The following is a 12,705-nucleotide window of genomic DNA, read 5'->3' as shown; positions in this document are numbered from 1 at the left end:
TGTGTGCCATCTCCACCGCGAGGTCACACAGCAAGGCAGCGCCCAATACCGGCTCCTCAGAGTCACTGTTTTCAGATGCGTTGGGGGCCAATCCCTCAACCCTTTCAGGAAACCCCACAACTCGCAGGTTGCAGCACTAGGAGCAACACTGCAGGCCTAAAAAAAGCTACTCACCCACTCGCTATGGCGAATCAGACTATCAGGTCGAGCTATTTTTAGCACCTACTCGTCGATTCTGGCAAGTCAACTTAAGCTGGCAGGAACAGATATTCTGTTAATTCAGAAAGTGAATGAGCAATACTTCCACCTTTAAATCATGTTTTCCTCTTGACACATTTGCTGTCTGTTCAAGGTCAGAAATCAAATGTCAATTTGTCTTTTTACTAATTGTTTCTTATCCTATCCTGGAAAATAGTGTTTACTTTTCTTTCTCTTATTACAGTTAAAGGTTTTTGTTAAGTGAGGTGTCTGACAATTATTGTCAAACAAAGGGCTGTAAGATGTCCGTTTCTTTCTAACAACATTTAAACAGCTTGAAATGAATAATATAAGTATTTCAAAATACATCAGGAATTATGAAATAACATTTGAATTAATTCAGAAGTGTGATGCAAACAAAGATTTAAATAGGAGCAAACCAAATCAGGACACTTTACTTATGTGCAAATGACAAATATTTGCGAAACTTGATGCCCAAACATTATACATTACATAGTTTTATTATTAAAACTAAGACAGTGGAAAATATTGTGGCCATGTCAATGGAACATTTGCTGACTGCAGACAGGTGTGCTATCATTTCATGCTTCAGGTATGTTGTCATAAAAAGTGATAGTTTTTAAAAATGACTTGAGAAACATTCCTGCTCCCGCCCGGATGATAATGCGGTTAATGAAGTAGGAGGTAGGTCAGCGGTCATGTGCATCCTATACGTAGCTAGATTTGTATTAAATATGAAGGAAACGTTTGGTCTAATAAATAAAACCAACGTGTTTTTGTAAAGCAGACATGCTGAACTTGTGTATTTGAGGGTGCCCTCATATGTAATAAAGAAGAAAATGGCGGTTGAGTGAATTAAAATATTTGCTTAATATCACATAATTTGAAACCTGTTTATGGTTAGGTAAAGTAGATTATTTAAGTCACTAGACCTGCAGGTCTAGTAACATTTTTATGATTTTTCGAGGCCTGCTCTGCATATTCTGCTCGCATCTCAAGCTGCTGCGCCTGGGTCGTTAAGGTAGCAACTGCCTTCACTTCCTCCTGGCACTTCATAACATGTTTCTCAGTCTCCAACAATCTTTAAGCCACTTTATAGAAATCAGAGCGCAGCAGGTTGACATCCATAGACAGAGTCTATCTTGGATAGAGGCCTGAATCGTCACCACGATCTGTGCACCCATGGGTCCTTGCAGATCCTCCAGACCCCTCCCACCAACAGCTGCTGAGCCCTGCCCCAAAACCCCCTCACGCCTCCGGGCCCACTGCCCCATATTGATCTATCTTCATCTGCTGGGCTCCCTTGTCTACATTATCTTTAACCATCTTTAGGCAGATAGAGGGCTCAGACGTACCCTGGCTAATGCTTTGTGTGCTCCAGGTCAAACTCACTGCCATCTCAGGCGGGTGCTAGTCACACTCCTCCACCTCTCCAGCCTCTGTCAGGCGCTTCCTTAGTCTTCAACAGTGGTGGTAGGAAAGAGCCAGAATTGCAGCCCCAGGCCTAGCAAACCTGGGGCACCACAAAGAAGGGGACAGGTGCCCCTCAGTCCAGCAGTGCTTCACCACACCAGCCCAGCAGTCTCTGTATGATTGGTGGGGGATCCCAGCAAACACCCACATTCAAGGCAGCCAAAGAACAAGTCCACACGGAAAGGCCTCAGGGAGCAAATATCACCCAGACCTTGCTCCTCTCTAGATTAGGCCCTATTGCTGCCTCAGTCTGGAGTTCGTCCCAAGGATCATCCCACCCCGCATTGCCTTCCGTCAGGCCCTGCCAGAGAGAACCATCCGCACTTACGCCTCAGCTCAGACCATCCGCTTCTGCTGGCACAGCCCACTACAGCATCCCACTGATCGGAGAGACCAGGAGTCCAAATTGCCGCTCCCCCAGTTCAAGGAACTGCCATCTAAATATGGCATCACTGCCATCTAAATATGGCCTCCAAGATGCCGTCAGCATGGGTCCCGCAGGGGGAGATCAAGGAGGGGGCAAGGGGACAAAAGATCTCCAACGGCCACCCCTTACCAGCTTCCAGGATCTACATCACACTTTGCAGGCCCCCCTGCGACTCAGCCCCAGATTCCGGCAAGCCAGTTTGCCATCAGAGGAGGCAGTCAATGGCAGGTCCAGGGAGATGGGGGGGGGAACAAATACACTCACCCCTCCTCAAAGCCATCTTCACAGGGATAAGCCTGCCACACATCGCGCGCGGACCCTGCAAGGAAGTAGCGCCCTGGGACCCATAGAGGACTGTAGGCATGGGGGACACATTCCAACCATGAGACCATGCCGTTGCACAAGGGTGTTGCCAAGGTATCAAGGACGGCATCGCTCTCCACAGGCCCTCACAGGGTGTACAGGCGGGAGACACAGAACTCGGATGGAATCAGCAATCTCTGCCAGCACACTGCCACCCCAGCACATCTCCTAAGGAGGCAGTTAGTTTTCACAGGGCCCCAGCAATGCTACAGGCCCCTAAAACACCTCAGGTGGTTCCTGTCAGCCACTGCAGTAAGTCGGGACGCCAAACAGCCGGGAAGCTCGATTGTAGTGGCAGGATGGTGAAGGATGTTAATTTAGGGCTAGGAACTCTCCTCTACAGCTGCCGGCCGGCCATCTCATGTGGCCATGCCCCCTCTTTCACAGTTTCTTGACTTTATCTCACCCTCTTTGGCATTACATGAGTAACTATTTTCCGAAGGAAATAAATTACAATAATGAACATCTGCCACAATTCTAACTTTTCCCGTTAATCCACAATCCACCTTTCCATTATCTACCAAACTCAGCATGGGCATTGCCTGTCCAGCTGTGATTACTTAAACCATGCTTCTTGGTTGTAAGTGAGCAGGACAGAAATGTGGATACCAGTTCAGAATCTTTTCTGGCTATCAATTGCAGCAGCTTTTTCAAATTTGCCGGGAGGCCAAATACAAAATTCAGAAAATCTTTCATATCAAATTTCTTTTAAAAAATACCTTTCATTTGGATCACAATGATGCGTACTTTTTTGGCAGAGGAAAGCCCTAAAGTTCTGCACATTATTATCCACACCCCCTCTTCATCAGACTTTTCAGGAATGCAAGATCTTTCCCATCTCAAGTCCCTCACACGTTAGACTGCTGTTTTTAGCCAAGCTAGTTAACCTTTTTTGTTTATTTATTTACTTTAGGTATTGCTGTATGAGAGTGCCCTCCATTTACCCAAATTCTATTTTTATCCCTCTTCCTTTTTTCTACACATCCCTCTACTATGGCTCCTATTTTTACACACTTCTCCTTTCCTGCCCAGTTATTACTGATAATACTATTTGTTTGGCACTAGCAAATCCAAATATGGCAACTAATGCCTGTGCAAAGTTTACAGATCAGATGACAAGCTGTAAGGTAAACAAAGAAACATTTATGGAATATCTCCGGAAATTTCTAAGAGAGCTGGGAGTGACTACAGTCTACATAGTCTGATATGGACATCCACAGACCAAAGCAATGAATATCTACAAATCGGTTTAAAAGTGTAAAGACCTTTCAATACAGAAAACACAACTAACATCTATTAATCTGAACGCCATTGACAATTCACTTCCATTTTCAACTGGCCACTTATAAAATATTCACAAGGGGGGGCTGGAGTTTCTTTCTGAAACATGGTCCTGTTTAATAAAAGAAGAATGTAAACAACAGCCGAGGGTGGAACTCCTCCAGGCAGGTGATTTCTTTGCAGAAGGACGGTGCTTGCGTAGTGAGATGATGTCCAGTGAGGGGGTGGAGGATATTTTATGATTTAACTCCCAGGACATTTCATAGGTGTCTGGAGGAATTGAAAAGACCAAGAACTTGATGGCTGTTCTCAACATTTCTCATGGCTCCAAAGCATTCATTAAACTTTTGATATCTAGTAAGTAAATAAATGTGATAGAGCGTTCATAAAGGTGGTGTTTTTTTCTTTGACTATTGGTTATTGTTAGAGGTTCCTACTCTACGTAAATAATGATGTGACTTTTTTTTTTCCCCAGGAGAGCTACTTTTAAGAAAAGCTTGCCAAGTACAGTGATGTCCATGAAAATACTATCAGATAAAGGCTGTTCTGAAAGTAAGCCTTATTTTTTATGGTACCGTTACTAAAAGACGTTTTTACTGTCCAGTTATTATATATTGTAATACTGTACATATACGGGCATCATTTGCAAACTATTCCCCAACGAAAGCAAAAAAAACAAAAAAAAACAACCTTGATGCAGCAACATTTAACACACAAAGATGATGGCATGAATCACAACAGAATAAAACAATTTAAAAAAAACAAATTTAAAAAAACTAAAAAACTGAACTAATTTTGCTTCAAGATATTTTTTGTAAATGTGAAGAGTTTACTAGGAAAAGGAAAAGACGACGCAATGAGTAGCTTCATTTATTATTTACAACAGTTTTTAAGGAAAAGAGCTGGAAACTCTTAAATTCCCAAGGGATTTTTGACAAGCTGACAGGAATCAAGCTACAGGCCTTAATGTAATTTATTAGCTGTGGAAGAAAATCTAACAGCAAGCTCAAGAAGATATTCGAAAATTACCCTCGGCAATATGTCATTCTGCAAGTGTTCACCCATTGCCATGCTGCAAATATGTTGTGCAAGAAAGAATGAAAACCAAGTCCCAGTCCCTTACCTAAGAGATAATGAAAGAAGGGTGCATGCTGGCATAACCCAGAGCTTTTTTCCCCCCTCAGTCACTCACCCTCTTCCTCTATCATGGTCACATTCTCACATTAACCTCTCACAAAAAAAAGAGAGAACTGCAGATATCATGACGCGAAAAGCAAGAACAAACACTAAAAAAAAAAAACAAGCACTGGCAAAGCCAATATGACTAGCTTTGGGGACTTATTTGCATTGCTAATAGTTTTAGGCACGCTGTGAAGCACCCCGACGCTGTGCGGCAAGGTTAAAACGTGGGGGGGAGGGGTGGAGCCAACCAGTCATTTTGTAGACAGGTGCACGATGCATTCACATGCTGACAAAATGACAAGCGTTTTTTCCCCAAGTTTAGAAATCTGAGTTGGATTGGTAAAGAAAAAGAAAAAAAAGGTAGCACGAGAGAAAGACTGTGGATGAAAGAAACACGGGGGTTAGAAATCACGGAAGGCAAAATGCTACAGGAAGCGGGGGTAAGCAACAGAGAGTTGGAAGCAACTGGAGTAAAGCAACACTAAGCGTGTACGAAGAGAAACAAACGGAGAAGAATGTAGTGTTTGGGGGTAGCGTGGTGAGGGGGAAGCAAACTGACCAGGGAGCACGAAGTGGAGTTGTGGGGAAAATCAAATTGGCGAGAAAGAAACGCCAGGGTCAGGGGGAAGAAGCACTGAAAGGTGAGCAGATCACAGAGGGTTGACAGGCGAAGAACATGAGCAGAGAAAGAGCAACACAAATGAAGCTGAGAGGGGAACACGAAAGATACAGTAGGCAAGTACATGCACTCTTGTAGAGCGTTTAAACAAAAATAAAGCAGAAGCACCTGAAATTGGGAAGTGCATTCATACTTCGGGGGGAGGGACAAATATTTGAAAATGAACCAAGCTCACACAAGTTAATGAATAAAAAGCAAGCAAATAAGACGGACAATGGAACCAACCAATGGTATGCAACTGGCGAGCTCTAAGCCCACTGTAAACTGACAATACGTCTCACAACAGACAACACAAGTGCTGCCTAGTAGGTGTATCATTATAAATAAAAGAAGGGGGAAACCTTTTTACGAAATATCAGAAGAAAGGGACCAAGCATGGGATGAAATTAAAAATCATGTCAATTTTCAGACGCAACAGGTTAAATGAAAGATAACCTAGTATCGCTACAGAACAAAGTAAAATAAGGCACATACTCCGAGTAACAATCAACAAATGTTTCAGTTAGACAAAAATAAATCAATAAATAAGCTTAGAGATATCTGTGGTCTTCCTAGGAGATTAAACAAATGATTGATTGATACTCGACTGTCAATAATAAGTGCTAGAAAATAAAATCCAGTTACTACCTGCTCAAAAGGAAGCTAAAGCAAACTTACATATGAAATACATTAGAATCCATAAACTCCACGAGGAAGCAAAAATTAAAATCAGGAACAGAACGAACATCTGTAGTGTCACCAAAGCACTTCATTTATTTCAGTTAAGCACAAGAACTATCATGCAATCTACTTCTCAATGTTTACCTTTTTAAAGGCAGTCATTTCCAGAGAAAACATGACATTTTAGTACCTTAAAAAGTGGTGGAGTTTAAGGTATCTGTATGCTAAAGACTTCAAAAAGCATAGGAAACAATCATTTGGTGAAGACAATACGCCTGGCTCAACTACAGCCATTTCCCCAACAACATAATGTAAACATCCACGATGTCCTATGGCTCTGGCAGTGTGGAATTTATTAGCGCTGCCAGCAAACAGCTACAGTTGTCTGCATACAGACTCCTAAAAAAGGGATAATCGTATAACCCCACTTTCAGGCCTTGTTTTAACCGGACTTAAAGCTGCTCCGTGGCTAAGCCTATTCTCACTCCTGTTATGATGTAATTCAAACTACTTGATCCTCAGCCCTTAAAATGTATGAACATAGAGCAAAACGAGGATGGTATTATATGTGTAATTTTAAAATTATGAGTTTCAAAAAAGCCTTAATTTGTTTCATCCATGTTCCAAGAGTGAGACCTAAAAATACTTCATAAAAACAAATGCCTTTGAACATTCCACCGTTTGAGCAAAAGTTTTAGAAACATTCAAGAAGAGGGCAGATTATCAAAATATAATATTATTAAACAGGAATCCTTAGCTTATTTTGTAAAAAATATTAGCTAAGTTGTATGAACAAAGTATTTCATAATACACCCACAAGTCCACTGCTCAGGCATGTCACTCCTGAGATTAAATATGCTAATTATTAAGAAGGAAGAAGGCACAACACTCAATAACATGATATGGTAAACAGAATATATAATAGCTTTAATCATAACGTGTCTTCTGAAGTAGGTGGTATACTTGGTTGAGGTGGTGCAGAGAGCATGTGTCAGGCCATTTGCTTACTGGAAGTGAGCAGTAAAGCTGGGTCTTAACATCAAAGTAAAGTAAACAGACAAAGATCAATGGTTATCAATAAAACACCACTATTGGTGATCCAACGTGTAGATTGGGATAGGTGATGAACAAACAGCAGGAAGAATCACCCATATCCTCCATATAGATGCAGTCTCTTTCTTTAAACAATAATGCCTGGGGAAACACCTGTCCTTTAGAAGATAAATCGGCTCCTTCATATTAAATGAATACTCTGCACTGTGTCTGCTGTCAAGTATGGGAATCTTAAAAAGCAATACAGAGCCTCTTTAAATCGAAGCCACAGCCCTCTGTGAATCCAATCCTGTGCCTTACATTTTCCCAAGACCCCTACTTGCATCCGAAGCCCTCTTCTCCTTGAACAGCTGTCCTCCTATCAAAACCCATCCCGTGGAGGACAGCACCATATACTATTGGTACGCAGTAAGTGTGTATCCAAAACTACCCTAAAAGCTCAGTGTGCATGGTTATTGACTCCCCTTGTGAAGGACTTTGTGGAAAGGAGAGTGTAATGCAGTCTCCCTTCTTGAGTTGGAGGTATCCTACCTTATAGGTTGTTTTGATCATCACCCCATTTCATTCTCCTTCACTTCAAGTCAAGTGAAGATATGTGGCCAACTTAGTTACTTAAACAAAACTCCTTTGTGTTTTCAACGGCTGGACAACAAATAACTGTAGGTTTCCTTAAGTTTGCAGCTTCCACTTGTTACTTTTATGGACCATGACCTGTATTTGGCAGTTTCAAAGCATCACAGTGTCCCAGCATAATGTCGCCCAACTTACTACTCTCAAATTTGTTTTGATAAACCCCAAAACAGAAAAGTTATTCAGCATGCAGGAGAAAGACAAAGGTCTAAGAGTATGAAAGGTGAACAGGACTTGAGAATTTCTCCAACTACCACAAATTTGGCTCTTCTTCACACGTTTAAAACTTTTACAAAAAAAGTGCAAGAGACAACTTGCACCTTCTTTCAGTCCTAACTGAGGAAAGCAGGGAAATTGACATAAGATCATTCAAATACTTTAAAATAGTAAAAGTTCCAATGTTAATCTATTTCCCCATCTACTGCACCCAACAAAAAGTTCACAACACTGTAGAAAACTCACCCAAAAATCCTTAACTTCCAAAATGAGATGGACACTTTATTTTTGCCTACGGACTACCCGAGAGATCAGACCCGAGTTTTTTCTGAGCTGACTTCAAATGTGGCTCTGTCATTTGTTCTATTCCAAAACATATTCCACAAGCAGTAGATTTTCCTGCCAGTGTCGTAAAGGCTTATCTTCATAACTATTTCTCATACTAGACCTAACAGACTAGCGTATTCTTTCCAAGGGTGTTTTTGCTAAATTAGTACTCCACCTAACTGATGACATTCTGTGCTTAATAGGTGGTGGGATTCATGTCTTCTGGTGCTCTTGGCTATCTTAGCAGCTTATGACATGATAGATCATTGGGTACAAAAGTGATTTATGAGCACTGTACTGAGCTGGTGTGTTGCCTTCCTTATTGACCTCTCACAGTTGAGTGAAATTTAGCAATAGATCTATGGCTTCTATACTGCTCTGGGTCCAACAGACACAGGACCCACCAGTACGCAAATGATAACCATTTTTAACTCAATGAATCTTTCTTCAAATACACTTGCAGGTTGGGCTTTGTTTCAGAATTATTATACTGGATGGCCCATCTGAGTCTTAAATTCTTCCCCCAAATGGCCGAGTTCCTTCTATTTGCTCCTCAGGTCGAACCTCTTGATTTGTCATGCAGTAGATTCCACATGCCAAGACTCTTAATTTTACATTAGACTGCAGGGTAACTATGCAAAATCATATTAAACAATTTTCAGAATCTGCTCATTTTTAGTGTTATTACGAAAAAAAAAAAGTATTGCTTATTTTCAGGACAATGGTGTACAACGTAGTACTAGCCAAGCTAGATGGCAGGAACTTGATACTCTTGCAGGTCCCCAAGGGCTATCTAGCCACTCCATGGGCTATTCTCCAGTCTGTTAGCAGATTAGATAAGAGTACTAACAAAGGTGATCTTGTGGCTCGTTTTACTTCACACATTCCACTGATTTCTCTGGAACTACACTTTTAAACCGGGCTGATTGGCCTTTAAGACTATTTACGTTCACCACCCCACAATCTGTCTTCTAAATTGACAATCCTCTTACAAATCTGCCACTTAGATTTTGAACTCTTCCCCTACTGGTTTCTTTATGCTATTCTCATGTATTTTGTTTTCATGGCAAAGAAAAATACTTGCTGTTGGAGTTAATGCGTTTCAATACTGGATGATTAAGTATTTCTCAATGTCAAATTGTTAGGATTTTTACTCTTGTTTTTAAATACACCGGGCGCATCAGGCTTAATGCTCAGAACATCAATAACTGACCTAGTCTACACTTCAGAGGAGTTTAAAATTGATACATGCACTTAAATGAGAAGAGGTGGTTCTGGAGCCCAAATTCTCATTTTCCCTAGGTTCTCAATGCGGTGAGAAACGTCATCTTTACTCTGCTGGCACTATGTGCCTCTCAAGCAGTCGCAGAACTCCATTAGCTGCTTTAAAAATGGCTGGTTACTGCTGCTTACGTCAAACATCCTTAGTTACTGAGACCAGGAAATTCATACGCAGAGAATGCAATTGTTTTAATCATCCTCGGATTGGCAGAATCTAAAAGCAGCCAGTGAACACAGGGTGCATTGTTTTTCAAATATGTGTTTTGTGTGCACTTTTGCTTTGAACCCAACAATAAGGTCAACCCAAGTAGACTCTAAACATTACAAGTTTTCAGCCAAATTGTAAATACTTAAACTAAACAAAATAGGACTGCAGACAGAAGGCTGGCCTAGAAGTGTGCTTTGTGGCAGCCTTGTATAGGGAGCTGTAGCCCAGGGCCTGGGAAACACACCCTTTCAACTCTACATTACGTAACAAACTACACTGTACACCTCTTTGTTCCCTGGTGTAAGGTTTCTTGGTGTATACGTACTATTCCCAATAAACAACCGAACATAAAACACCGGTTTCATTATGTCAAAATACTATATTCATTTCAAGGTTCGAAGTTACATTCAAAAGCTTAAAGAACCCTATTATTTCTCTCCTTTGTCGGTTCAGCAAGGTGAAGCTAAATGTAAGATTGACCTTATCTTGAAGTCTCTGTGCTCATTCGACCAATAAAGTGTTGATTTTAGAGACCCCCCTTGGCTTTCTGGTGAGCGAGTTATGAAAACAATCCACGCGCTCCCCATACTGAAATGTGAGGTCTTATCATATAAATCTATATCGTAGAGAGTCATCAAAATCAAGCCACTGACTCCTCTGTAATAAGGAAGTCACGCAATACGCCTCCCGTAAGGGAATACGTGGGAAATCAAAAATCATAGCATGGCAAAGTACCTTCGATCTTCGTGGCCATGCCTTTAGACTCAATGCAAGCCTCTACGTCCTAAGCGCTGTGATAGGCAGAATCCCCTGCGCTTAGTACTGAGAAGGGGCATTAAATACATCTATAAAATAGATACTATAAGGTTCTTGCACTTACCTTTTACGATCCGCTCAGTGGTGGAGAGCTTGTTCTGGAGCCGGATCCCAGACATGCTCTCCCGCCTGCTGTACCCGGGAAGGGGCAGGAAGGGACTGTTGTGCTCTTTTCTCCAGGAGATTCAGACAGAAGGTTGGGTTGCTGAGATGAGAGGAGAGTCTTTATTATAACCTCAAGTCTGATAACTGACACTGTTCCTTCAGAAGGTCTTGGTAAGCCAATGTTTGTACAACCCTCTTTGAGAAACGGTCACGATCCGGGGTGAAAATAATTTGTCTCTATTAGGGGTTCTCTTAAGGTGTTGCTCGCAGATCCTCTTGTGGTAGCTCTCTCCGGGGGAGCTGTCAATTGCCACCTAAAGGGGAATGTCATTGGTCTCTGCTATCCCACCAGAGGAATGTCAATATTCTTGAGGGAACTGTACTTAGTCTTTCAAAGGGATAAAGCAGGACATTCGGCGGGAGGACGATAGGAACGTGTATCTCGGGCAGGGTGTTTTACTGCTCTCTCTCTAGGGACTATCACGAGTTATAAAAAGGGGGGGTGGGGGGTTGCAATGTTTTCTCTGAAGGTGTTGATTTTAGTTTTTCTAAAACAAGCTGTTAATGGTATCTCTAAAGGACTATCACTAGGTCCTTGGTCGGCGCTGTCTTTGGTCTCTCTGGCGGCTGTCACTATTCTATGCGCTTGTGATCTCCCTGAGTGGTGTCTAATATGTAGGTGGGCTGTCAGTGGTTTCACTGCAATAGCTGCCGCTGCTCAGCTACTGATATTTTCGCATATGGTCTTACTGCGCAAGTAGTTGCTGGTTTAAGGATTACTGTCTCCAGGAGTAATGTTGCTGGTCTCTGGTAGGTGCTCCACCTGTCCGCTACTAACAAGGGCCCTCCGTAGATTCAGTCCAATGTCTGTAGTCCGTTGTTGATCTTTTAACGGATGTCATTTGTCAGTAATTTCAGCACTTCCGGGTCGCAAAACAACCAATACGCCGGCCGAACATAGTCTTAGAGTTATCTGCGAGTAGGCGGGACTGGTAATATGTAAAGTGAGCAAGCATTGAAGCATTAGGAGCTCCTCAGCCAATCCCTGTGCGCCGCCAGAAATACAACGTGCTTTATTGGCTGTTGAATTCACCGTGTTCCTGTCCGGGCCGTCCTCCAACGTTCGGCGGGCTCCGCGAAGTTTAGTGAGGTTGGGCTGTGAGCCTGTCTGTAGGTTCTTGTTGAGGGGAATTATTCATGGTCCAGGTGTGACTGATAGCCCCTTTCGGTCAGGAGGGAAGCGATGCAGATCAGACCTAACCAGGGTGGTGAAAGTTAGCTGAGTGATGCTCTCGTGATTGACATCAGGGCCAATGAGTGACATACCCGGAGCGGTCTGGGTCGGGTTGATAAGCGATGGTAGCTGGCAAAGGTGAATGCTATTTGCATGCATTGATGCTGGGTTTGTTACTTGACAGTGGTTCGATTCGAAGCCTGATTCTACTTTGATTGGCCTTTTGCATGTCAGTAGCGTATCAGAAATTTGTGGCATAACTGGCGACATACCACCACGTTACTTTCTGCGTGGTATCAGGTAACAGCTAGGTGTGGCGCTCTGCATGTGTTAAATCAGTCATAATGCATGTACATGGGTTTCTTATGCTTTAAGACATTCTTATACCCGATGCGTTCAGTAGAGAGACCAGGTCTGTGGTGGTAATCTGCGACTATACACGGATTTTGTGCAAGGGCAAAGGCGACGTCAAGTTCCTGAGGGGGAACACGAACACCCATGAGAACAGACCCATGACTCTGACTAGACTCCAAGAGAAAACCACGAGCCGA

General features: G+C 42.4%; 1 protein-coding gene across 1 annotated transcript in view; it reads right to left on the bottom strand.

Annotated features, from left to right (window-relative positions):
• PPP3CC (protein phosphatase 3 catalytic subunit gamma) overlaps window positions 1–11,813 on the bottom strand; it is a 548,773-nt gene extending 536,960 nt beyond the window's left edge. The window contains exon 1 of the mRNA XM_069214030.1: window positions 10,880–11,813. Coding sequence (XP_069070131.1) covers window positions 10,880–10,934 — 55 coding nt within the window. The 5' untranslated portion in view covers window positions 10,935–11,813. The remainder of the gene's footprint in view (window positions 1–10,879) is intronic.
• Between the last annotated feature and the right edge of the window lie 892 nt (window positions 11,814–12,705).

Source organism: Pleurodeles waltl, chromosome 11 (genome assembly GCF_031143425.1).
Source record: "Pleurodeles waltl isolate 20211129_DDA chromosome 11, aPleWal1.hap1.20221129, whole genome shotgun sequence".
NCBI classification, from domain to species: Eukaryota; Metazoa; Chordata; class Amphibia; order Caudata; family Salamandridae; genus Pleurodeles; species Pleurodeles waltl.
Note: the sequence above shows the minus strand (reverse complement) of the source record. Positions and strands in the feature narration are given on the sequence as shown.